The sequence below is a fragment of the Bufo gargarizans genome, chromosome 7 (assembly GCF_014858855.1).
Source record: "Bufo gargarizans isolate SCDJY-AF-19 chromosome 7, ASM1485885v1, whole genome shotgun sequence".
NCBI classification, from domain to species: domain Eukaryota; kingdom Metazoa; phylum Chordata; class Amphibia; order Anura; family Bufonidae; genus Bufo; species Bufo gargarizans.
The window spans coordinates 11,710,683-11,736,959 of record NC_058086.1 but is presented as its reverse complement, the minus strand read 5'-3'; the positions used below and the strand labels follow the sequence as shown (position 1 = coordinate 11,736,959).

At 43.2% G+C, this 26,277-nt stretch overlaps 1 protein-coding gene across 2 annotated transcripts in view; it reads right to left on the bottom strand.

Annotated features, from left to right (window-relative positions):
* Positions 1–1,199: 1,199 nt before the first annotated feature.
* The window catches only part of NOL8 (nucleolar protein 8), a 37,490-nt gene continuing 12,412 nt past the window's right edge, over positions 1,200–26,277 (bottom strand). For both annotated transcript variants that reach the window (XM_044301746.1, XM_044301745.1), the window contains exons 3-17: positions 23,557–23,619; positions 23,373–23,451; positions 21,850–22,003; positions 19,698–19,766; positions 16,642–18,459; positions 15,119–15,232; positions 14,435–14,554; positions 14,219–14,312; positions 13,485–13,632; positions 12,784–12,867; positions 7,896–8,182; positions 7,058–7,172; positions 5,185–5,252; positions 4,980–5,062; positions 1,200–1,838 (exon numbers count right to left, since the gene is read on the bottom strand). In XM_044301746.1, the coding sequence (XP_044157681.1) occupies positions 1,785–1,838; positions 4,980–5,062; positions 5,185–5,252; positions 7,058–7,172; positions 7,896–8,182; positions 12,784–12,867; positions 13,485–13,632; positions 14,219–14,312; positions 14,435–14,554; positions 15,119–15,232; positions 16,642–18,459; positions 19,698–19,766; positions 21,850–22,003; positions 23,373–23,451; positions 23,557–23,619 (3,350 nt within the window). In that variant the 3' untranslated portion in view covers positions 1,200–1,784. The remainder of the gene's footprint in view (positions 1,839–4,979; positions 5,063–5,184; positions 5,253–7,057; positions 7,173–7,895; positions 8,183–12,783; positions 12,868–13,484; positions 13,633–14,218; positions 14,313–14,434; positions 14,555–15,118; positions 15,233–16,641; positions 18,460–19,697; positions 19,767–21,849; positions 22,004–23,372; positions 23,452–23,556; positions 23,620–26,277) is intronic.

Sequence of the window (26,277 nt, the reverse complement as noted above, 5' to 3'; positions counted from 1 at the left end):
TCTCCATTTAGACAATTTGTCTTACTGTGGACTGATGAACAGCAAGGCTTTTGGAGATACTTTTATAACCCTTTCCAAGTCAACAATTCAGGTCTTCTGAGAGCTCTTTTGTGCGAGGCATCATTCAAATCAGGCAATGCTTCTTGTTAAAAGCAAACTCAGAACTGGTGTGTATTTTTTATAGGGCAGCTGTAACCAACACCTCCAATCTCATCTCATTGATTGGACTCCAGTTGGCTGACACCTCACTCCAATTAGCTCTTGGAAATATCATTAGTCTAGGGGTTCAAATACTTTTTCCACCTGCACTGTGAATGTTTACCTGGTGTGTTCAATAAAAACATGGTAACATTTAATTCTTTGTGTGTTATTAGTGTAAGCAGACTGTGATTGTCTATTGTTGTGACTTAGAGGATCAGATCACATTTTATGACCAATTTGTGCAGAAATCCATATCATTCCAAAAGGGTTCACATACTTTTTCTTGCAACTGTATTTAGTTTTAATTTTAGTTTCTTTCACTCCCTGAGAAAGAAGAGCAACTAGGTATCAGAAAACTTTATAAAAGTAAAACAGAAAACATTTGCAGATTCCCGATAGGGGAATTCACTGAAGGAGCAGCCGAAGGTGGGTCTGCGCTGTCCATGCGGGTCCCAGGAGTTGATATGCTGCTGGAGTCAGAGGAGACGGCATTATCAGAATCATCCTGTTTTTTTTTCATCTGGAGCGGCGTCTCACATCATTAGCACGCGTCTCGGCACGATGACTCCGAGCTCCGCCCCCTCCGGACCTCGCCGGGAATCTGAGAGCTATACTTGGCTCTGCTCCCATTCGGCGTGCAGCTTCCCGTTCTCGCAGGTCTGCTTCCTCACCAATGGGAAGGAAGACCGTGCTACAAGAGCATCACTCCACTTTCCTCTGCCCAGCTTTAGCAGAAGCCGCGTGAGGGCAGACAACAGAATTTGGTAAGTTAACCTCCCGTTATTAAGAGGAAGAAATATCCCAAATAAAAAATAAAAAACTCTTCACCTCCCTTTTTGGGAGGCTTCTTTGTGTAATGCCTCCATTAGGTACAGGAAACACTGAAGGGAGAAAGTGGGTGGGGGCTTTTAAACTAGCTCTGTGTATGCCTGCATCTACAGAAGTCAAGGGGTCAATCTCATCCGTAGCCGTCATGGTCGATGAAATGGAAAACACACTTTTGTTGAGCATTTTTATTCACAAATTAGATTCTTACAAAACCAAACAAAAAATCCTTTACAAAAAATATCTTTGCCTGTCTTTTTTCCAGGTTAAATCCATGTTTGCTGTCCATTTAAATAAAGTCTTTGTAGTCTTGGTGTTTGGATGATTTCTTCCATAGGAAGCAGTTTCATGGCTCCTCTCATTAAGTACACCAATTACAGGTCATTGTACTGGGATTTTAAAGGGTTTTCCCATAAACGACATTCATCCCCTTTCCACAGGATAAGTGATAAATGTATGATTGCTGAAGGTCCGGTCCTCGAGTCCCCTGTGTATATGGATCTGTACTGTGCATGTGTAACCTCCACTCCATTCACTATGTGTCTATGGAACGGGTGGACTACTGTTCAATTTGTACATGACTCTGTGGAGGGGAGGGGGGGGTGCAGGTGGCCCAATGGTTGGACTCCCAATAATAATCCAAATATCCCCCATGGATAGGAAATGTAATGTTTATTGTTAAACCCTTTTAAGCAGTTCTTCACAGTAATGTGTCCGGTGTACATGTAAAGTAACTGGACTGTTGTGCTAAGGTGAGGTTAATACTTGGATTTCAGCTTCCTCTTTGCATCTCTGTGCCTCTTCTTGCATTCCTACAGCAAACAAGAAAACATACAGTTACAGCTGATCATTAACTGGCAACAAATTGTGTTACAGCAAGATAGTTCCTAGGTTGAAATCCGACCAAGGACGACATCTGCATGGAGTTTGTATGTTCTCGCTGTGTTTGCGTGGGTTCCCTCCGGTTGGCCCCCACACGCCAAAGACATGCTGGTAGCGAACTTAGATTGTGAGCCCCATTGGGGACAGTTGGATGCTAATGTGCTATATAAGTGCATAAAATAAAAAAATATACCATAAATTTGTCTACAGAAGATATATCCACTTTCAGCATGTAGGCAAAATGGGATGATGGGCTCAAACGTTGAATAAATTGGTCCTCTAGATCTTATATTAACCGAAGATTCAGGAAAGAGAGGGGGTTGTATCAATATCTGATAACACATGCTGTAAGGATTTACCACGCGCATTGACCTTTATTTATTATATAGCGCTACTATATTCTGCAGTGCTTTACAGACAATAGCATCCAACTGTCCCCAATAGGGCTCACAATCTAAGGTCCCTATCAGTATTGGAGTGTGGGAGGAAACCTGAGAAACTGGAGGAAACCCACGCAAACATGGGGAGAACATACAAACTCCATGCAGATGTTGCCCTTGGTCGGATTCAAACCTAGGACCCCAGCGCTGCAAGGCACAAACGCTAACCACTGAGCCATCCTGCTGCCCTTTATGAATGTAATGCAGTTACTGCTGTGTAGAAGAACCTAACCAACTTCCTGATGCCGCAACTACGAAGATCAGCTCTAGCCACCTTAGCCCTGTTAAGATCTATGGCCTAAGGTTGACTATAAACATTCAATGTTCGCCCGACAGTAATCTCTCCCAACTCCCCCATACACAAACACACGCTCAGTTTAGCGGAACGTGCATGTGTTGTTAATCCTGGGAAAACAAAAAGGGACTAGATGAAAATGTTCAGTTCTCCGATCCTTCTATACTCCCCCCCCCCCCCCTCCCTCCCCCCACTCCCCTTCCCTTCCCTCACACATATTAGACTGTAGGCCAAGGGTTCGACCAACAATATACTATTGTGTCTGGTGGAAGGGATCTTTATTTCACTACACCTAATAAATATTATAAATCGGCCACAGTTTTGATTTTAAACTACAGTATATATTTAAAGGGATAGTCTCATCTTAGACATTGGTGACATACAATGTACAATCCCCACCTCTGGGATGCCCGAAGTGAGCAGAGAGCAGCCATGCATGCGAGTGCGCCCTCAAATCATTTCTATAGAAGAGTCAAAAACAGCCAATCTCTGGCAGTCCCATAGAAGGGAATGAAGCAGCTGCCGCTCCCGCGTGGTGTGCCCTCCATTCATTTGTATGCGACTTCCAAAAATAGCTGAGCGCGCTTGCTCGGTTATTTTTGGAAATCCTATATAAATGAATGAAAAGCACACTGCTCCTGTGTGGTCTGTTCTCCTTCACTTTGCATGCCCTAGCGAGTCTGAGGTGACACAGCCCCTTTATGTAGATCTGTTATTAATCCAAGATCATGAAGAGTCCTTCGCTGGTATCATTCCTTATTTTATCCCATGACATGAGCAGCAGGTGGTTCTTCCGCATTGTGCGCCCGGATACTCATTTGCCCTAATGTCCTTAGTAATGCTCTGCACTGTACTCGAATATCATCACGTCGTATATTAGGATTATTAATGTTGCAAATGCTAAGCACTAAAGGCCTCCGAAAAAGAGCATTTTTCACAACCCGCTCCGCAGACCAACCTGCTACATGATGTAATAACCACATGAATGGATGAGCACACCTTCTGCCAACTGTACGGCTTACGATGTTACAAGCATCTGTTCCAAATTGTGTGGAATTGGGGAAAAAAAAAAAAAAAAAAAAAAAAAGCAATTCATACACTATTTTATGGGTTTTGTTTTTACTGCGCTCCCTATGCAGTAAAACTGACCAGTTTCCTTCATTCTCCAGGTCCGTATGATTATTGCGATACCACATTTATATAGTTTCTTTTTTAGTGTTTTAATACTGTAAAAAAAAACTTTTGAAAAAATGTATTTTTTCTTTTCATCGTCATAACTTTTTGCGACAATCTGTAGTTTTTATAGATATCATTTTTTTGGAGTGTGTGAGATTTTCTTTTATCACATTTTTTGGGAGGTGAAGTGACAAATAAGCCGTCTCTAACATCATGTCCCCCTTTATATCTGAATCTTTTAAAAACTGAACCTTGTTCTCTCCATCTACTAACCTACCTAAACCCTATATCTCCATCTCAGGGTGTGGCACTACCATCACGCCAAATGTCTCTGTGTTATGCTTGACACTGATCTTTCCTTTACCTCCTACATTCAATCTCTTGCCCACTCATGCCACCTGCACGTCAAAAACATCTCTGGAATCTGCCCCCTTTTTTTAGTGTGGAAACAAAAACTCACTGTTGCCCTGATCCATTCCAGTTTTGATTACTGTAACTCATTACTAATTGGCCTCCCCCTCACCAGACTTTCCCCTTTCCAAGCTATCCTTAATGCAGCACACAGGGTCATCTACCTGTGTAACCGGTACGCCGATGCCTCAACTCTGTGCCAGTCATAGTACTGGTTGCCCGTACAGTACAGGATTCAAGTTAAAGCCCCCTACATCTCTTCTCTGCCTACCATCCTACCTGTGCTCTCCGATCAGCGACTGACTTCCACCGTAATCTGAACCTCTCACTCCAGTCTTCAAACCTTCTCCCGAGTAGCACCAGTTCCCTGGAATGCTCTACACTACCCCCCCAACATCATTCTTCTGAACCTGCTCATTGTCAAATATCCACACGCCGTGCACTCAGAAGCAGATTAAGATATCGAGATGGTGACGGCTAATACAGCTTTATATCTACTCCCCTATCTTGTTAAGATGGCCAACCAATGGAAAAATCAAGCACTTGTCAACTCTATTGTCACCTCTATCTCCTCATAGATTGTAAACTCTTGTTACTTGTTGGTTGCCATGTTATTTATGATTCTGTACATGAACCCTCTGATTGTAAAGCGCTGCAGAATATGTTGGAGCTATATAAAGATTATTACTACTATAAGAATTATTGGCAGCGGTATTGCAGCTTCCGACACATCCCTCAACAAGTCATACCTCCATGACGGTGTCTCTCATGTCCTCCCAGTATTTTGCCTTTTCCTCAGATTTTGAAGATCTGAAGAACATCTTTGGACCCTCTGTACAGGAATATGATAGAGAACATTTCACTATTAACTGGAGCAAAATGCTTAGTAATGCAATATATCCAACAGCCGCCAATGGAGCAGTAGAAAAAAAAAAAACATGGTAAATTTATCACCTTTTAACCGCGTGTCATCTTTCACAAAAAAGAAAAATCTGATGCTGCTGCTTTTCTCTGACAGTGAGCTAAAAGAGATAGAGAAGATATGTTCAGATTATTAATCTCTATGTCCACAGAGAAAATATCCAGCTCACCTCATGATCCACAGGCCCGGGCACGGAACGAGACGAGCAAATCTCTCAGATACAAACCAGCAAATAACACACAGACACAATCCTCCACCCCAGGACAGTTCTGTGGCTATGTGTGTTATATGCTACAAGAAGAAATAAAGTGCAACGAAGCTTCATCACTGGTGCTGGAACTAGTTTTTCCTGGTTTGTACTAATCTCTATGGTACGTTTTCCTTCTGCAAAGTTAAGGCTACTTTCACACTAGCGTTCGGGTTTCCGTTCGTGAGCTCCGTTTGAAGGAGCTCACGAGCGGACCCGAACGCAGCCGTCCAGCCCTGATGCAGTCTGAATGGAGGCGGATCCGCTCAGACTGCATCAGTCTGGCGGCGTTCAGCCTCCGCTCCGCTCGCCTCCGCACGGACAGGCGGACAGCTGAACGCTGCTTGCAGCGTTCGGGTGTCCGCCTGGCCGTTCGGAGGCGTGCGGATCCGTCCAGACTTTCAATGCAAGTCAATGGGGACGGATCCGTTTGAAGATGCCACAATGTGGCTCAATCTTCAAGCGGATCCGTCCCCCATTGACTTTACATTGAAAGTCTGAACGGATCCGCGCAGGCTACTTTCGCACTTGCGCACTTGCGAATTTTTTTAAAGTTATTAATGCAGACGGATCCGTACTAAACGGAGCCTCCGTCTGCATTAATATGAGCGGATCCGTTCAGAACGGATCCGCCCGAACGCTAGTGTGAAAGTAGCCTAATTCCCTGAAACTGATCTGGCGCACACCAGCTGGAAAATATAGCAGAAAACAAGCTAACCAGTAAAGTATTATGGGGGAGATTCATCTAAAGTGGGGAAAAGGAATCAGATTATAACTTTAATTTTCAAAAAATTAAAGGTGGAATCGGATTGGTTGCTATGGGCAACTAAGCCAGTTTTACTTTACTCCAATTTTGATAAATCTCCCCCATTGTTTTTAAAGCCAAACTGATAATTTAATAAACCTCCAAGAGGAATTATGTAAAAATGGCTACTTCACATGTCCTGTATGGCCTGTATTTAGCCCATGTTTTGCTCCTCAATAACCAGGTGGTTTTAGGCCTTAAAAAAAAAAAAAAGTTATCTTTTGAGCCATTAGATATTTTTTGTGTCCATTTAATGTTGAAAAATAGAAGCGTGTAATAAACACCCAGATCCTCCCTACTGCAGAAGCAGAGGTTTTATGTACCTTCATAGTGGTGAAAGTATCACGCAAAAGCCCCCAAGGCACAGTGTAGGGTCATTTAAGGGGTCGCCTGGCCTAGGGGTCCTAAACTATAAAAAAAACACTCACCTGTTCGTGGTCCCATCATGCCTGCGCCACTGTCCCATTCCCAGCAGGTTCAAGATCGGACAGGCCTCGGCAGTCACATCTGCTTGAACCGCTAGTGACGTGACGTTCAAGCCCATGTAACCGCTGAGACCAGTTCCTAGACATGCGGAGACCAGAAACCCATGTCCTAGAAATGCGGAGACCAGAAACAGATGGCAACGAGGCAGCGGCGTGGGCACATTGGGACTGCAGACAAGGGTTTGCAGTTTTTTTTTTTTTTTTGAGGCAGTTTGGGACCACCGGTGTTGTCGGCCCCTATGTCAGACAACCCCTTTACCAGGCTAAATATGAATGGACAAGCAATTTAGAATTTGCTTAGTTTATCGAAGCAGAGAACTGATTATCTGCTCACCAGCTGCACTGGATTTTTATGATGGGGACATCACCTTGTATTGACTGTTACAGCTGCATCCTCCTCTTCAGAGCTGCTGTCTTGGAATCTAGGGTCTTCTTGCCAGGCCACTTTAGCAGCTGTCTTAATAGTTTCAATCTTATACGGTTCTGTAAATAAAATCAATGGATTAAAATAATGGGGCTTATTCATAGTTATATAGTTAATATGGCTGAAAAGGCATAAGTCCATCAAGTTTAACCAAGGGATAGGTGGGGACGTGAATCCCAGAAAGGGATTCAAACAAAATGATGTTCATGTTCGGATACTGTCCAAGTGTAGAAGGAACAGCACCGGGAATGAATACTGACCCATTCTAGCCAATGGGCCAACTCACATGTGCAGTTTATTTTTTTGCAGCCAGTGCATGGACATATTTTCGATCACTTATCCACAGGACCGGTCATCAATATCAGATCAGTTTGGTCTAACACCCAGCACCCCCTCTGTTCAGCTGAATGTGATGATACCATTCTTTAAGCAATCCATTGCGTCATTCTGGATAAAAAGTACTTTTAATCCATGATAAAAATGAGCAGTTAAGTGCACCAAGCACTCAGTGCAACTTTGCTGCTTCCTGGGGGAATGGGACAGCCCATCCCCCTCTTCACGACTGACAGGGGGAGGTTCCTGCATAGTAATTTCACCTGGCCTTGTCAATTAAGCAGAGGAAGAGATTTGCAGAGGAGGCGGGATAACCAGGGTAGCTTGGGTCCGCCCTCGGTGCACTTGTTACTCCCTTTAAATTTATTTTAGCCAAAAGGTTACTTGTCTGCCGATACCTTAAGTGGGTTGGCATACAATAAAGAACATTTACTTGATAATGATCTTACCATCCTGAGAGACGCTCTCCTCCGTACTTGTACCAAAAAAAGAAAATGTGAATCCTGCAGGCTCCTCCGGCTTCTGAAAACCGAAGTCCATATCTGAGATCGAGTCCTCAACTTCCATCTTTTGAGGTTCTTCTGCTTGGTCCCATGTTGTCTCTGGTTCCTCCACGGCTTGAGGTTTTAGGGCTCCAAATACCTCTTTAAAGTCCACTAATACCTCATGGAAGGTTTCTTTGGAGACCTCAGGTAGTTTTTCAGCTTCCAGTTGTTGCTTCTTCCTCTCAGATTTGCTGGAGAAAGAAAAAAAATATATATATTATTGGTGGTGGAAACAGATTTAGTAGCACAGTAAATTAGAAAGATTTTACTGCTACAAATTCTTACAGGTCCCTATAAGACCTCCTTTTAGTTTTGTGGGGGGGGGGTTTTAAAAAAAAAAAAAAAAGCCTCAAAAAACGTATTTGTCTTAAAATTTTCACGTGACATGCATTTTTAATATGAACAAAAACAAATCAGCAAAAATGCAAAAAAAATAAAATAAATACATTTAAAAAAAAATGCAGCCATGTTATGACTTTGTCCTCTATATGGATATCCTGGAAATTCAGAAAATCATGTGCACGTCTAAATGGGAATAACAGAAACATGTAAAAACTGCAGCTGTTATATTCAGTGCTGCCATGAAAGGGTTGTCTGGGAATAAGTAACTTTTCACAGTGTCCGCAGCCAGCCTGCTATGGGAAGAGTCCTACTGGCCTGCTATCCGCAGATCTGGTCCTGCACACTGGTCCCGTGTGCCTATTATCCAGTCCGTGTCCGGTTTACTTCCTCTTCACTATGGGCTTGATCATCTGCTCCACATGAACGCTGAAGGCAGTTATTGGCTGTGGCGGAGCAGATGATCATGCGTGTGCCTGGAACAAATTACATGAGCAGCGGACGAGAAGATAGACACATGGGAGCCAGAACGCCAGACTGGAGTGGCGGGAGATGGTTATGGTTCTTTCCTAGCAGACCATAGCTGATCTGCAGTCTGAACTGCTGTGGGTGCACACAGGAATTAGCGCTATTCAAATGAAGGAAAATCCAGACTCAGAGGAATCATCCTCAAAATTAGACATGTCAATTCTATTTTTTTTTCTGCAGCATGGATTGCAAATCTGTGGCAGCATAACTTATGGTCCGTGGTAGCGGAATCCATAACGCAATTCTTCGACAACCCGAACGTAAAGCACAAGTTCGCTCAACACTAGTCATTACAGTACATTGAAGTACAGATTTTCTCATGGCTACGGCGTTATGGATTCTGTATGCGCTGCAGTGAATAATGCTTCAGGAGGCCTGCACTTTGGTGGCCTGTTTGGTCTGCTAGTTAGTATGGTATTTATAACCGTTTAAAAACATACCTGAAGGTTTATGTACACTTTAACAATCAGACCATGTTGTATATATTGGGATAAGATGCAGTATTTTTCACCCCAAGACACTTTTTTTGGGGTGGGGGGTGGGGGGTGTCAGTGCGTCTTATGGGGCGAATACTAATGAGTGTTTCCATTACGGAAGCTCCCATCAGTACAGGAGGACCGGGAAGCAGTGACTAGCGTTTCCTGGGCTCTGTACTTAACCTTTCCTGATCTTCCTCAGCCGCTCGCTGCCTGTGTCCTGTGCACAGCGCGAGGATGTTGGCGGTCTGTGACCTCACACTGTGCAGAGTCGGGTCACAGCACAACGCATAGGAAAACCAGGAAGAGCGGTGGATGTTAGGAGCGGCAGCATCCAGAGCATGACTGTACTTTTTCCCCCCCTCTGATCTGATTAATATGGGGGTCTTAACATGGAGGTCTAATCTGAGGTCTGATTGGGGTTTTATTAACATTGGGGGTCTGAGCTGAGTGCTGATGAATAATATTTTGTTTCTTATTTTCCTCCTCTAAAACCTAGGTGTGTCTTTATAGGTCAAAAAATACTGTCATTGCCAACGGCCTGTGTGCCCCGTCTTGTTTTAATTAAGTCTCAGCATGTTAAAGCATGAAAAAAAAACATCCAGTTGCTTAGATGAAGATGAAACTGAAAAATACAGGGAGCCCCACAGTGTAACATCTTATAGAGGTTTTCTATGTCCCAGTGGGCCCTGCATATGTCACCTGTAAAAGAAAGTTTCTAATATATCTCAAAAGTTGTTTGACACTCCTCAAAATCCTGCATCTGTGGACATCATGTCCTTTATCAGGTTTTCCGGGCTAAACTATGGATGGGACGTTGCTTCTGCAGGCCAGGACATGGGAGGAGGTGTGGAAAGGGACAAAACTATTTGATTCCCAAAGTACCCTCCTGAATCCAACTCACCTGGAGATGTCCTCCCATATCATGGGTTGTGAAATTATGTTCCATCCATAGCCCAGGCCGGAAACCCAACAAAGGATGCAACATTAGCGATTGCAGAATTTTCAAAAGAGGAGAGCCTTGTGACCAAGTTCCCGAGTTGTTGATACAAGCAACTTTGAGATGGTAAGTATATTGGAAACTTTCTTTTTTTTTTGAATCAATAGTTTTTTATTCAAGTTTTTCAGGAAGTCCTTGACATACATTGTCAGTATTGAAATGTCAGTATACAATCATATTGACAAGATCATACATACACAAGAAAAGGAGGGGGGGGGGGGGGAAAATAATGAGGGGGGGAACAGGAACAGCAAATAAGAAAACATACATGACAGCAAATGTATCTAAGTAGGTACATGCATATCCGCGTGTTAGGTGCCGTTACATTTTGTCCAGCAGCAGCAAGAATCGATGTGTTTGATGGAGGTGTAATATACTAAGTCAGGTCAATTGGAGCTTTGCTCTATACTCTCCCCAACTTTGCCATGCTTTATCAAACTTCAAAGAGGATGGAAAGCTATATGTCAAGATTCGTTCGTATGAGTGGGTTTTGTCTACTCTTTCAATTATTTCCTTAACCGAGGGGATAGTTTGTGATCTCCAGTATTTGGCTATAGATATTTTAGTTGATATAAGGAGGTGTGCCACACTCACTCGGTAAGAAGGTGGGAACCTTCCCATATCAATCAGAAGTAATGCCAGCTGTGGGGATGGTGTTGTTAAGATTCCGGTCATGCCGGAAATTATCATAAAGATCTGTTTCCACAGATTACTTAGAAGGGGGCACTGCCACAAAATATGAAGCAATGTACCCTTACCTGCGCATCCTCTCCAGCAAAAGTGCGATGATCCTGGATATAATATACTGAGCCTATCCGGGGTGTAGTACCATCGCAAGGTTGTTTTCATATATGACTCATAATGGAGAGTACAACGGAAACATTTGGCAGCGAACTGTAGGGCACGTGACCATTGAGTCTTCTCAATCGGTAGGTGCATGTCGAGTTCCCAGGATTTAAAAGGGGAGGTTTTCTCAAATACCTCTTTATCTCCCAATGCGGTATAAAGGGGCTTTATGCCTTTCCTTGTCGGAATAGCTTGAGACCAAGATTTAAGTAACTGATGGTTAGCTTTTACGACAAGTGGAGCATTAGAAGTCAAGAGGTGTCTGATGCGTAGGTATCTGTAGAAATCACGGTTGGAGATATCATATACATGGTGAATGTGCTCAAAACTACTCAGTTGGTCACCTGTGTACAAGTCAGACATCTTGTTTAGCCCTTTTTCTTTCCATGAGGATAGGTCTATGTCCTCTATGCATACCTCTATGAATTCTATAGGGGCCCATTTGCATATAGATTCTTCCCCATCTGATCCTACTGAGTGATATTCTTTCCAATTGATCAAGGAAGCTGATACGCTACTTGGTATGTCTTTAGGTATTTTAAATGGTGAGCATAAGGCGGCCAGAAGAAGTGCTTTTAAGTTATGAGATGGGGACAAGGCGGTTTCGATGGACACCCAGGGGTATGTCTGGGCATTAGACCACCAATGTTTCAGATGTGAGATTTGGGTAGCAAGGTAGTAGTGTCTGATATTGGGAAGACCTAAGCCTCCAGCTTTCCTATCCCTCACCAAGATGTTATAGGCTATGCGGGGTTTACTTTTGTTCCAGACAAAGTTTTTTAGGGCCCGATGTGCTTTATGAAAGAAGATCTGTGGCTCTTTCTTTCTTTCTTTTGACCAATTATGGCAGATTTGCAGATTCCGCTGGCTCCAGGAAAACCCCTACTTTCACACTCACGTTTTGGGCGGATCCGTCATAGATCTGCCAAAAACGGATCCGTTACAATAATACAACCGCATGCATCCGTCATGAACGGATCCGTTTGTATTATCTGTAACATAGCCAAGACAGATCCGTCATGAACTCCATTGAAAAGTCAATGGGAGACGGATCAGTTTTCTATTGTGCCAGAGAAAACTGATCCGTCCCCATTGACTTACATTATGTGTCAGGATGGATCAGTTTCGTCAAGCGGGAAGCAGAACGCTGCAGGCAGCGTTTTGGTGTCCGCCTCCAGAGCGGAATGGAGACGGAACGGAGGCAAACTGAGGTATTCTGAGCGGAGCCTTTTCCATTCAAAATGCATTAGAGCAAAACTGATCCATTTTGGACCGCTTGTGAGAGCCAATGACGGATCTCACAAACGGAAAGCCAAAACGCCAGTGTGAAAGTAGCCTAATACTTAAGCCATGCCCACGTGGTGTGACTTTGATTCAGAGTGACTGTACAAAAGCTTACATACCAGCTCTCTGTGTGTCTTTATTTAAAGAGAATCTGCATATAGTGACATAGCATATAGATATAGCTCTTTATACCATCTATTAGACCACCAGGTATATTTCCAAACCCTTGTCCCCCTCAATCTCCCCAAAAATCCTGGTCAAAAAGACATTCACATATATTTCTAATAAGGTCACATGGATTTATATCTATGGCAATTACCTTTCTTTTTTCTCTTCTGTCACTTTTGTTTCAAAAGCGGTGTGGTCCTCCTTGGTGGGATCGTATTGAAGGGCATTGAGATCCCTGACAGGAAAGAAAATAAATAAATAAGGAAGGCAAACTTTGCATTCGTGGTGATGATAATTGCTGGATTATGAGAGGGGTTGACCACAAGGACCACCAATGATCCTGAGGGGCCCACCTCTCTGAATGGAGAAGTAGTACGTATGTTGGTCCACCGTTCCAATTCACTACAGTGCTGTCTACGTCAGTCCAACAGAAATGAATGGAGAGGTGGACAACCTCTGTCCTCGGGATGTGCCTCTCAGCCTCATTCCCTCTCTTGTCAGTCAGTGGAGGAGATTAATACATACAGACAGCATGAGCAAATAAAAGCCACTGTTATAGGAAAATATATATATATATATGTATACACACACACACACACACACACACATTATATCCATAAAGCCTGTATACCGTATATATATAGTATCATATCTGTAAATGGCAATGACAAACTCACAGAACTAAAAGCGCAGGGATACTGTAGTTGTGTGGCTGGAGCGACTCCCCGGAAAGTCAGTGGCTGCCATATAGGCGCTCAACCTCAACACACAACAATGTATAAATCAGAATATAAGAGGTTTAGTAAAATCACTTATATGGACACAAAGTGACAACATAAACCACTTTCTCACTTAAATGTCTTTGCTTTAGCTGTCTTTTTGCTTTTTGCCTGGGGCTCCACATTAATGTTGAGGACACTCTGCAAGATGTCAAGATTCTTCTTCTTTTCAGCCGATAGACCATCATCGTCATCAATTGCCTGTAATTTCTGTGATTGCTCTGTAAGAAGCAAGGTATCACATTAATTAGGCAGTACTTCCTAGCCCCTCGCTGTGCTCTGAGTGACAGGTGTAGTGGTCTCCTGATTGGATGCCGACAGCAGTGAGAACAGTGCAGCATCGCCTCCTGGGAACTTGAGAGCACAATCGGGTAGAATAAAGCTTCTTATTGACACTATCAGCTAGGGATGGTCTACCCTGCACAATTTGGTGGGATTTGCCGCTGTAGATTGCTGCAGTAAATTTTTTACAACAATTTCTGCAACATGTACAGGTACCCTCCTCGGGACACTTGCGGAGGCATTAAGGGAGAGGTCAGTCACGTGACAGCTTCCTGAGATTGTGCCTAAATTAAGTAGGCAACTATTTTCAAGTACAGCAATTTTCCACGTTCACTTGGACAGGACTATAATTCCCAGCACAGCAGGAGGCCAGGAGCAGTGCGGTGTAAAAAGACAGAACGGGCCCTCACCTCCCTTCTTCTGGTTCAGAGAGCGATCTACTGTTGCATTCAGTGATGTATATACCACTTAAATAGAGCTGTAGTATGGCTACATCTCCTAACACGAGCGGTTAGCTCTTCTTACCTGTGTCTTCCTCACCCTCGCTACTGTCCTCTAAAAATCGTGCGTCCATTTTGAACCGTTCATCAGTTACAAAGCGGGACTGCAACTGCATGAGCTGCATAATCATGTAGAGAATAAAGCGTTATAATCAATATGTGTTAAAGTAATATCACATTACAGAATGTCTCATATATTCACGTGCAAAACCAGTTATTCAGAGAAGGAGGTGAAACAGACCTTCTCCCCAGATCGGCCTTCATATTGAGCCTTTATTTCAAATCTCTTGTCATCTTTCTCTTCTTCATCATCCGAATCTTCTCCGCTGCTCTCAAACAGCTTAGCCTTTCCATGATTTGTCTTCCATGTAAAAAAAAAAATTAAAAGTTATTATATCACATAATACATTAGATCGATATGCATTTTTCAAAACATTTATATAGTGTCCACATATTCCACAATTGTGCGTTCCTGTGCCACTGCTAGTGACATGCCGGTCTAGCTCATATGACCAAACTACTTCTGATCTGGCAGGGACTGGAAGCAGCTAGGAAGGGGGCTGATGTGCGAGACTGGCGGCACCATAGAAATGTGTTGATTTTTATTTTAACTCACAGGCTATGACCACTGAGGTTGTCGGCTTCTAGGTCGAACAACCCCTTCCATGAACATCCGTCATGCAGATGATCCTCCCACTTGAATTTTCTCCATGGCCCCAAAGATGCCCGCCAGCCATACTGATGGGTTCATTTAGAATTCACATTGTGGGCCTCCCCGGGGACACAGATGTCAATCTCTCTACAGTTCTGCTGAATATGCTGGTGGTATATACATGAATAAAATGTATACATAATGCCAGCATGTTCTGCAACACCTTTTCCAGGATATTCTGCATATGTGCAGCTGAGATATCCGAGAACATACTTTGCCACTGTGTACGTTGCTTGTACTCGCTTCCTCTTCCTTCTCACTTTCCTCCTCAGATTCAGAATTAAACACAATGTGATGACTCTTCTTTGCAGATGCAGATTGGGAATCCTGAAATAGAAGGTAAAGTATTAACAGGTTTTGTTAAATCACATTCTATAGTGCTAGAACTAGGACTGCTCTTGGGGTGAAGCACTGGTACCAGCATGGCCGGCACTGGAAAGCTCAGGAGTTGAGGTGCACCATGGGCTCAGGTCCTGCCCCTTGGTGCACTAAAACATTTGTATAAAAAATTCAAAATAAAATAAGTCTACTTCCTTGGGAACACTGCAACCAGTTTTCACAAGACAGGTATCATTTTAATGAGCAGGATCAACCCCACCAGGCAGTAAGCCTGGTTTAACAGGGTTGATCCTGCTAACAGGTGCCCTTTAAAGTGGCAGTGTACTTTCAGCAAACTTTTGATATGTCATAGGGACTTATCAAAAGTTTTGATTGGCGGGGGTCTCTGCACTCAGACCCCCACCAATCTCTAGAACGAGGGGAGAGAAGTGCACGCATGGCGTGCTCTCTCCTCATTGCAGGACAGGAAGCAAGACAGACCTAATAGGAAGTCTATGAGCCCGTCTCACTCCCGTTTCGTGCAGCAAGGAGGGAGAGCATGCTTAGCGAGTGATTCTCTCCCCTCATTTTAGAGATCGGGGGGGGGTCTCAGTGCTCTGACTATCACTGATCTAAACTTTTGATATGTTCCTACCATATAGCAAATGTTTTCTGAGAGTACAGTGCCACATTAAGCTGGCTATATACTAAACATTTTGGAAAGCCAAAAAGGCGGCTTTAAATCCATTTCTGACCATCATTGGTGCAGTTTTGTAGCAGGAACAAGTGTGACCAACGCTGACAGAAAACGGATATCAGCGGAAAAGTTCATCCACTCAGATTTTTTATTTTTTGTCACTGTTGAGAGCTGTAATTGAAAACTCATATCTGCATCTCATAAATGGAAGCACAGTCTAAGGGTCCAGTCACACGTCCGCAATTCTGTTTGGCATTTTGCAGAACGGAATTGTGCTGCCTGGATCCGGAGTTGCGGATCCGCACTTCCGTTTCCGTAAAAAATAGAACATGTCCTATTCTTGTCCGCAATTGTGGACAAGATTAGGCTTTTTTCTATTAAGTGCCTGCGATGTTCAGTCCGCAAAAATGCGAAACGCACATCGCCGATGTCCCTGTTTTGCGGATCCGCAAAACACACACGGACGTGTGAATGGACCCTAAGCCTCAGATAACGGCAGAGACAGACTGGCTATTTGTCGTTTTAATATTCACAGGCCAACCATGAACGAGAAGCCATTCAGAAAACAGCCCCCTGAGATCCCGGTATTGCTGCCAGGTGCCCTTCAGTCACACGTTGCATGTGCAGCACAAATATTTTTTTTTTGCAGCACAGGGAAGTTGCTTATACAATATCTGAAATATGAAAAGCAGAACACCACAAACTATGGCTGAATTCTCACCAGTTTAAGCAGAGCTCCTTGAATAGCCCGTTTCTGCTGCTCCCGTTCTTTTCTCCGCTCCTCCATCGCGGCCAGGCGCTTCTGATTATCCTGAAGCTGTTTAGCTTTTGAATTGGTTTGCTCCTTATATCCACTCTTCTGGGAGACATTTGCTTTAGCAACTGGGAATGTGGAAGAACTTGAGTCGGTATCACTGCTAGACTCGCCACTGCTACTACTACTACTACCACCACCATCCGTTTCATCTCTCTGGTGCATATCAGTGGAGGTCTTTTTGATAGGTCTTTCGCCATTGGCTTTGGTTTCCTGCTTTCTCTTACTTTCACCAGATGTAGGACTTGCTTTCGTCTCACTGCCGACAGTCACGCCAGTTTTAGGTGGAGCAGATGAAGATCTAGGTGCTTTTGTCTCCTTAGAGACAGACAGTGATGACATCAGCGAGCCCAACCCTTTAAATGCTGGAGGTTTGGGTGGAGGGTTTTTCTTTTTCCTTTTTGATCGCTCATTTGAGCTATCATCATCATCTTCCAAAATAGAAGCCACAATGTCCTCTGGCTCTATACATTTCTTTCTCTTTAAATTCCGAATAGCTGCTGTATCATCATCGCTGCTTTTTGGCTTTTTCTGTGTTTGATCATCGTCATCTGAAGACGATTTAGAATCAGGTATTTCTAAGGACTTTACATTTCTGAACTTGAGATCAACCTGACGGAGACCTTGCTTCACAGATCCACCCTCACCTTCTATATGGGAAATACTCCCATCTGAGCTTTGCGCACTACTACAGTGACCTGGATCCAGATCTTTAGATATTTGCTTCTTTCTTGTGGTTTGATTGCGCTCTGATCTCTTTAGATCACTCGCAGTATCATGCTGCACACATTTTGCATCAGCAATACCAATGTCTGCATCTTCAGAGTCATATTCCTGGTCAGAATCATTTTCATCTGAGTTATCAGATTCAGCAGCCACATCAACAAGTGCCTTAAGGTCTCCCATGGACAGATCCAGTCGGTAGCAGTTCTGCATCATGGACTCATATTCTTCATCTGAATAGGAATCACTGCTGCCTTGTGAGTCAGAGTCATTACCATGACTATCTTCTTCTGTCCTACTATCTTCCTCATCTGCACATTTCACACTGCTTTTTGAGATACTCAGATCTGTGGAGATCACATTACTGTGTTTTGCTAGAGCACTGAACTTTTCCTTCTTGCCATTATTGCAATTCTGGCTGGTCTTTGCAACTGTGATGATCTCATCTGTATCGGCAGAGTCATACCCATTGTCATCTTTGCTGCTAGCATTGGATCTCCTGTGTTGTTCCATGGCCTCTGCCCAATGAGTTTGGTAACTGGGTGTAAAGGAATCATCAACAACCTCCAGGTTGGAGTCTTCAATATGGCTTCCACTTTGCTTCATCATTTTCTCCCTTTCAATAATCGCTCTAAGCTCTTCTTCGGAATCATACTCCTCATCCAACATACTGTTAATGGATTTATGACCAGGGCTCTTGTCCTGGAAATGCTCTCTTTTTTGCCGAGACTGAAAAGCATTTGTGGCCTTTTGGAGACCGGTCTGGGGAGTTCTGATGCCGCTCCCTTTTACATCAGTCTTACTTGTGTTAAGATGAGGATTTACTTTGCTCTTCTTTACTGGACTCTTATATTCTGGAAATTCTCCCCTGCGTTTTTTGCTTATATCATCCTCACCCCCATCGAGGTACCAAGTCAGCTGGGAGACGGGTGTAGGCTCAAGTGAAGGGTTGTCTAGCTTTTTAATGTTGTGGCAATACTTCGAGGGATCGTATTTCATAACGTTCACTTGAGTAAAGGAAAGTGAACTACACTATATGAAAACATAATTCAATAAAGCAGTAGTGGCCATGCAGGCAAATTGTATTATACTGTATAAACCAAAGCCAACTCTAAATGCATGTTATTAGACCTGAGTCTAGTCATTCTCTACCTGCGGTATTTGTGGTATGGAACTGCACAGTTCTACTTCTCTTAAAGGGGGTTTCCAGGATTATCTCCATTTTTAGGTGCACCTAAACATACACCTGTTCCCTGCCGCTTCATTCAGCCATCTTCTGGTCCCTGTCTTGTTCTGGCCAGGGTATGGACGGGGTACCCTGTGCTGTTGCAGCCAATGACTGGCCTTAGTGGTGGCAATTCCCCGAGCAGCTAGTCACTGCTGGGTCACAAATCACCGCTGAGGACAGTCAAGTGGCACACGTGACCCTGTTTGTACCCAGGCCAGAATAAGGTAAGTTGGGGGACCGGAAGATCACCAAATTGACTGCGGGCGCTGAAACAAAGCAGTGAGGAGGGGGTGAGTACAATTTATTCATCAGGTACCACATGCTACAGGAGTGAATAAAAAATGGCCATAATCCTGGAATACCCTTTTAATGTGTTTTTCCACAGAGCTTTTTGGAAAGATCTCATGCTTTGTTATGAAATTTTTACGCTAAAATTGCCAGAATTGGATTCGCCTGGAAGGAAAAGTATAAAGACCCTCCAGCTGTTCGAAAACTACAACTTCCATCATGCCCAGGCAGCCTATAGCTATTAGGACATGCTGGGAGTTGTAGTTTTGCAACAGCTACAGGGCCGCGAGTTTGATGTCCCTGGTATAAGACATTCCTTTATATTTCCCGTTCCTTTTGAATCCACTCCTGCACTGCCCCCACTCAAGCACACGATGAGCCCTACGTTGTTGCACATTCATTCTCTCATACCAATGCAACAGACAATACCCTGAACGGTCAATATTCCCACTGAAGAACTCCACAGGCAGCCCCTTGCTGTCCTACAATGGCCACTTCCAGTAAATGGCAGATTTCATTGTACTGCACAGTAAATATGGCTAGGACAAAATATAAATTTGGCATACCTTTATCTACTGGATCCGGTTTTGATTTTCTCCTATTGGTGTCTAGAGATGTCCGACTAGTTTAGGTTCTGTGGTTAAACAGGCTCTTGAAGTCTACAGCAATTCACTTACCTGAGCTAAGTTTCAGAATGCAAATTGTTAAGCTATTAAAAGGATATCTTGTTTGGTGTGTTCCCCTTTAAGTGAAGCACAGGCAGGACTCTTCCATATTTGCTCACCACCCAGTTCTAAAAGGACAAGAAATACATTTTAATGCAGAACCGCTTTTTGCACCTAATCATCTATCCGTTTCATCTTTATTAGGCCTCTTTCACACGAGTGATATGGATTGTGTCAGGACCCATTCAGGGAAAAACTGATGGTTTTGCAGGCAAGTGGAATCAGTTTCGTCTGCAACTGCGTTCAGTTTTTCTGCGAAGAGGCAATCTGTTCTTCATGCGTGTGAACAAAAGGATTAAGAATTACAATCTACATTACCCCCAGCTTCTCCCTGAAAAGAATGGGGTGGCCAGTGTGTCTTATAAAGCGAATACTAGTCCGTGCATCCATTGTGGAAGAGCTCACTTGTATGCATAGGCGCAGGGAGTGAAGAGCTGCTGGCGCTGGCTGTACTCACTGCTCCCTGGTCTTCTCCTAGCGCCCGCTGCACTGACTGGACAGCGTTAGGATGTAGTGCGGAGAAGACCAGGAAGAGGTGAGCGCAGGAAGAGCCGCTGGATCTGCAGAGTGTCGGTGCGGTCTGGACCTGGAGAGGCAAGTTCATTTATTTATTTTACTGTTTGATGGGGGTCTGACGAAAAATACATATTTTTTTTCTTATTTGCCTCCTTTAAATCCTAGGTGCAGCTTATGGAGCGAGAAATATGGTATGTATTCCGGACAACACCTTTCATTTGAATTGCACTATTCATATAGTTTTACTAATTTCAGATACATTTTGTGAAATTTCTAACAGAAGTCCAAAGTCAGGTAAATATCTGGAAAATTAAGGGGCATGAGACTGGTTGTGTTTTTTTCTTATGATCGGCAGTTTTTTTGGGCTTGCCGTCCAACGTCTACCAGTCAAACAAATGAAAAGTAAAACCCTTTACTAGTAGATCTATCAAACCACTTTGCTGTCTAAGTGACCAGCTGTCTGGGAGGTATCCAACTAAGGCCTCGTTCACACTTCAGTGTTTAGTCAGTGATTTCCGAGCCAAAACCAGGTGCAGCTCTAAACACAGAACAGGAGCAGATCTTTCCCGTCTACCTCATGTCTGTGGAGGCTCCACTTCTGGTTTTGGCTCACAAATCACTGATGGAAATCACTGACCAAACACTGAAGTGTGAACTAGGCCTAAGGCCTCTTTCACACTTGCGTTGTCCGGATCCGTCGTGTACTCCATTTGACGGAATTACACGCCGGATCCGGAAAAACGCAAGTGAACTGAAAGCATTTGAAGACGGATCCATCTTCAAAATGCTTTCAGTGTTACTATGGCAGCCAGGACGCTATTAAAGTATTCCATAGTAGTAGTGGGGAGCGGGGGAGCAGTATACTTATCGTCCGTGCGGCTCCCGGGGCACTCCAGAATGACGTCAGAGCGCCCCATGCGCATGGATGAGTGCCATGCGATCACGTCATCCATGCGCGTGGGGCGCCCTGACGTCACTCTGAAGCGCCCCGGGAGCCGCACGGCAGGTAAGTATACTGCTCCCCCGCTACACTTTACCATGGCTGCCAGGACTTTAGCGTCCTGGCAGCCATGGCAACCATTCAGAAAAAGCTAACCGTCGGATCCGGTAATGTGCCGAAACGACGTTTAGCTTAAGTCCGATTCCGGATTATGCCTTTCAATGGCCATCAATTCCGGACCCAGCCTTGCGGCAAGTGTTCAGGATTTTTGTCCGGAGCAAAAAGCGCAGCATGCTGCGGTATTTTCTCCGGCCTAAAAACGTTTTGGTCCGGAACTGAAGACATCCTGAACTGATTTTTCTCCATTCAGAATGCATTAGGATAAAACTGATCAGGATTCTTCCGGCATAGAGCCCCGACGATGGAACTCTATGCCGGAACAGAAGAACGCAAGTGTGAAAGAGCCCTAAAGTGTAACGTCTAGGACCACATCTGCACAAATTGTAAGGTGAAAAAAAATAAAAAATAATAATAATAGTTACTGGAAATGCTCCCGAGAAGAAATTTATTTATTTTTTACTTTAAGGGCTAATAAATAGAATTAAGTCTGCAAAATGTCATTACACATCGTATTAACATATCAGAAAGAACGGGGAGGGAGAGATAAGAGTATTAGCACTTCACAGATTACCCGCCTTATGATTTGGGATCTCTGTGCCCGGCACGGCTGCTTTCATCTGAAAGTCAGTGATGCCAGCTTTTTCGAGAGACTGTAGAAGGTCGCCGTCTGTCTGCTTTTGCGCTTTAGTTTTTTTCTGATCTTTGACTGCTTGTCGCTCTTGTTCCAGCCTGCAGAGAACAGAAAATACTGATGCCAAAATGTACTGGGTAAAACCATTTATAAAAAAAAAAAAAAAAAAAAAAAAAAAAAAAAAAAATGAAACCTTCGTATACATACAGTACACCTGGACACCCCCACTGACTGGTAATCGGAGCGCTTCCAAAGGCCAGATGTGTGTGTCTACCAGAATGCATTGTACATTAAGAAATCGGTAAAGGGGGTTGTCCAGGATTTAAAAAACATGCCTGCCTTCTTTCAGAAACAGTGCAGCACCTGTCTGTCCTCAGGACAGGTCATCAATAACAGATGGTGGAAGTCTGACTCCCAGCACCCTTGCCGATCAGCGCCATACAATGCATAGTGGCTATGCTTTGTATTGCAGCCCATTCACATGAATAGGACTGAACTGCACCTAGGCCATGTGACCAATGACAGTGACATCACTGGCTGCAGTGATGTGGCCATATCAAACAGCTAACTGTCGTTCACATAACCGGATCATGGCACGCTGTGTGCGGGACAAGTTGTACTTTCTGATGGCACCGGTTATTATTGTATACGATGTAGTGGGAAGCTGGAAGGAAAATTCAAAATGGAGTGCAATTGGGGGGAAAAAAAAAAATAAATAAAAAAAAAAATGAAAATATATATGTTTTTTTGAACTAGATAGCTATAACAAGCAATTTATTAGATTGCTTCTCCAATACATTGCAGAATGGTTATGCTCTTATAGAGCCATGCCACCTGCAGGGCTCCATAGGAACTACAGCTGTAAAAGCCTTGGTTGTTTTAGAGAGACCAACAGCTCCCCCAACTGCTGTGCGGGAGAGCCGTTCATGAGCGCCCCCGCCTCAGATGTGTGGTTACAATTGACCATGGTATCTGAGGGGTTAAACGTCTGATGGGTGCTATTGCTGATTGCAGACATTAGTCCCGGGCGCCTGCTGTTTAAACAAGCAGAAACCTGGCGGAAGACTGGACTTCCACAGTATATGTAAGGCGGAGGTCCAGAAAGGCTCATTCATTATCCAGAAAAACACCTATATTAGGCGTATTTCTGATTGCTACGCAATGGTTAGTTGCGCCAGGTCACGGCAGGCTTTAGGCATAGAAAACAGTCTAAGTGTAAGCCAGCTAGGAGGCTGGCTTACATTTAGACTGGCGCTTGATGCACCAAAGTTATGTAGAGGCCGGCACCAGATACAGGGGTTATTAAGACCGGCGTCTAAAATGCTGGTCTTAATAAATGACCCCCAAAGTCTGCGTACGGATTCGAAAGTCAACACAGTAGTTTGTTTGCTGCACTACAATAGATGGATTTTCACATCTCTGCTGTGTTTTACCAGAACTGGAAGTGAATAAATGGTGGCGACTTACTTATGCAGGAAGCTTTCCTTGGCCATCTCTATCTGCAATACTCCCCCTTTCCATTTTGTCTTATTCAGTACAGAGAGACCTGTAAAACAAATGCGGTCTAACAGGCTTACGGAATAAATGACACTTTGGCTACCCACACACAGGCTTCATACAGAAGTTCATAACTGTTGTTAGAGAAGCTCACATTTTTTGAAGTCTGCATCTGATATATGAATGTTCACGTAGGCAAATGTCTTTATAGGGTTACCTGAAACCAAGGAAATTAGAACAAAATTACGGTTATAAAATAAAGGACTGCAGGATGTACAGTGGGCGACCTGTCAGATCTCCACTAAAGACTTACAATGGGAGTTTCTGCAGTAAAAAGTGCACATTGTAGCAGCACAAATATGACACGTCATACTAACTCAAAAATGTACGACTTTTTTTTTTTTTTAATCTGTAAAAGGAGGGAAGCGATAACCCAGGACGGGCTACCGTCAGACCAGCAGATTTATTAAATGGTCACTAACCTTTCAACAAACTTTGGATAAATCAATAGCAAAGATGAATATAAGAAGCCGCAGGGGGCTCCTTCACGTGCCAGTCTTAGTAAAAACCCACCGGCTAGTTTATTATAAGGCGCAACCTCTTAATAAATTTCAACTCATGAGAGATATATATATATATATATATATATATATATATATATATATATATATATATATATATATATATATATATATATATATACACACACATACACATACACACACACACACAATAGACACCACACAGAATCATAAGCAAAAAACTTTATTAATAATCCATCAGGATGTGCCCTTGACAACGCGCGACTGCGAAACGGATGTTGGGCTGTTCCCTCCAACCTGGGTATGTACTATCTATATATACTATAGTTCTCAGCCACATCTGTTTGACTCTGCAGTTCCCATTGTGGATCCACTGTAGATGTCCTCAGTGACGTGTAGTTTGAGGACGCCGGTTGGCCTCTATTACTTTCCATATTTTGGACTGGTGGTAATATACACCACCGGGTCTGTTGAGCTGGATTATTGATTCACATCCATTCCTGTGGTTGGAGGGACCCTTTCCGTCACATTCTTGCACTTCTCTAGTACATGTTTTATCATTTATGTCAGATGGTTATTATCCTGATGTTGGATTATTAACCCTTTCATGACCAAGGGTCATTGATGCCCCAATGTCCAGGTCAAAATTTACAAATCTGACATGCGTCACTTTATGTGGTAATAGCTTTGGAACACTTTTACTTATCCACGCCATTCTGAGATTGTTTTCTCGTGACACATTGTACTTTATGACAGTCATATATTTGAGTCAATATATTTCACCTTTATTTATGAAAAAATCCCAAATTTACCAAAAATGTGGAAAAATTCACAATTTTCCAAATTTAAATTTCTCTGCTTCTAAAACAGAAAGTCATACCTAATAAAATATCTATTACTTAACATTCCCCATATGTCTACTTTATGTTGGCATCATTTTGGAAATGTCATTTTATTTTTTTAGGACGTTAGAAGGCTTAGAAGTTTAGAAGCAATTCTTACAATTTTAAAGAAAATTTCCAAAACCCACTTTTTAAGGACCAGTTCAGGTATGAAGTCACTTTGTGGGGCTTACATAGTGGAAACCCCCATAAATGACCCCATTGTAGAAACTACACCCCTCAAGTTACTCAAAACTGATTTTACAAACTTTGTTAACCCTTTAGGTGTTCCACAAGAATTAAAGGAAAATGGAGATGAAATTTCTAAATTTTACATTTTTGGCAGATTTTCCATTTTATAAAAAAAAAATTCTTTAACACATTGAGGGTTAACAGCCAAACAAAACTCAATATTCATTACCCTGATTCTGCGGTTTACATAAACACCCCACATGTGGTCGTAAACTGCTGTACGGGCGCACGGCAGGGCGCAGAAGGAAAGGAATGCCATACGGTTTTTGGAAGGCAGATTGTGCTGGATTGGTTTTCTGAACGCCATATGTTTTTTATTTTTCTGCCGATCGTCTTGTGCAGGGGCTCGTTTTTTGCAGAAAGTGTTGGTTTATATTGGTACCATTTTTGGGTACATAGGATTTTTTGATCATTCATTATTACACTTTATGGGGCAAGGTGACGCAAAAATTGGCTGTTTTGGAACAGTTTTCATTTATTTATTTTTACAGCGTTCATCTGAAGAGTTAGGTCATGTGATAGTTTTATAGATAAGATCGTTACGGACGTGGCAATACCTAATATGTATACTTTCTCTTATTTATTTTAGTTTTACACAATAATAGCATTTCTGAAACCAAAAAAATGATGTTTTAGTGTCTCTATAGTCTGAGAATCATAGCTTTTATTTTTGGGGCGATTGTCTTAAATAGGGTATCATTTTTTGCAGGACGAGGTGACGGTTTGATTGGTACTATTTTGGGGGTCATACGCCTTTTTGATCGCTTGCTGTTGCACTTTTTGTGACGTAAGGTGACAAAAAGGAGATTTTTGTATAACTTACCAGTTAAATCTCTTTCTCGCTCTTCCTTGGGGGACACAGACCTTGGGTATAGCTCAGCTCCCTAGGAGGCGTGACACTAAGTAAAACTGTTAAGCCCCTCCTCCATCAGCTATACCCTCAGCCTGGAGATAGAGGCTACCAGTTGCGTGTCCAAGTAGTGAAAGGATAACAACCAATAACGGAAACAACCAGCCAGCAACCCAACGGGGCGCCAGACCATAACCCTGTAACAAAACACAGAAGGGTGGGTGCTGTGTCCCCCAAGGAAGAGCGAGAAAGAGATTTAACTGGTAAGTTATACAAAAATCTCCTTTTCTCGCCCATTTTCCTTGGGGGACACAGACCTTGGGACGTTCAAGAGCAGTCCAAGAAGGGAG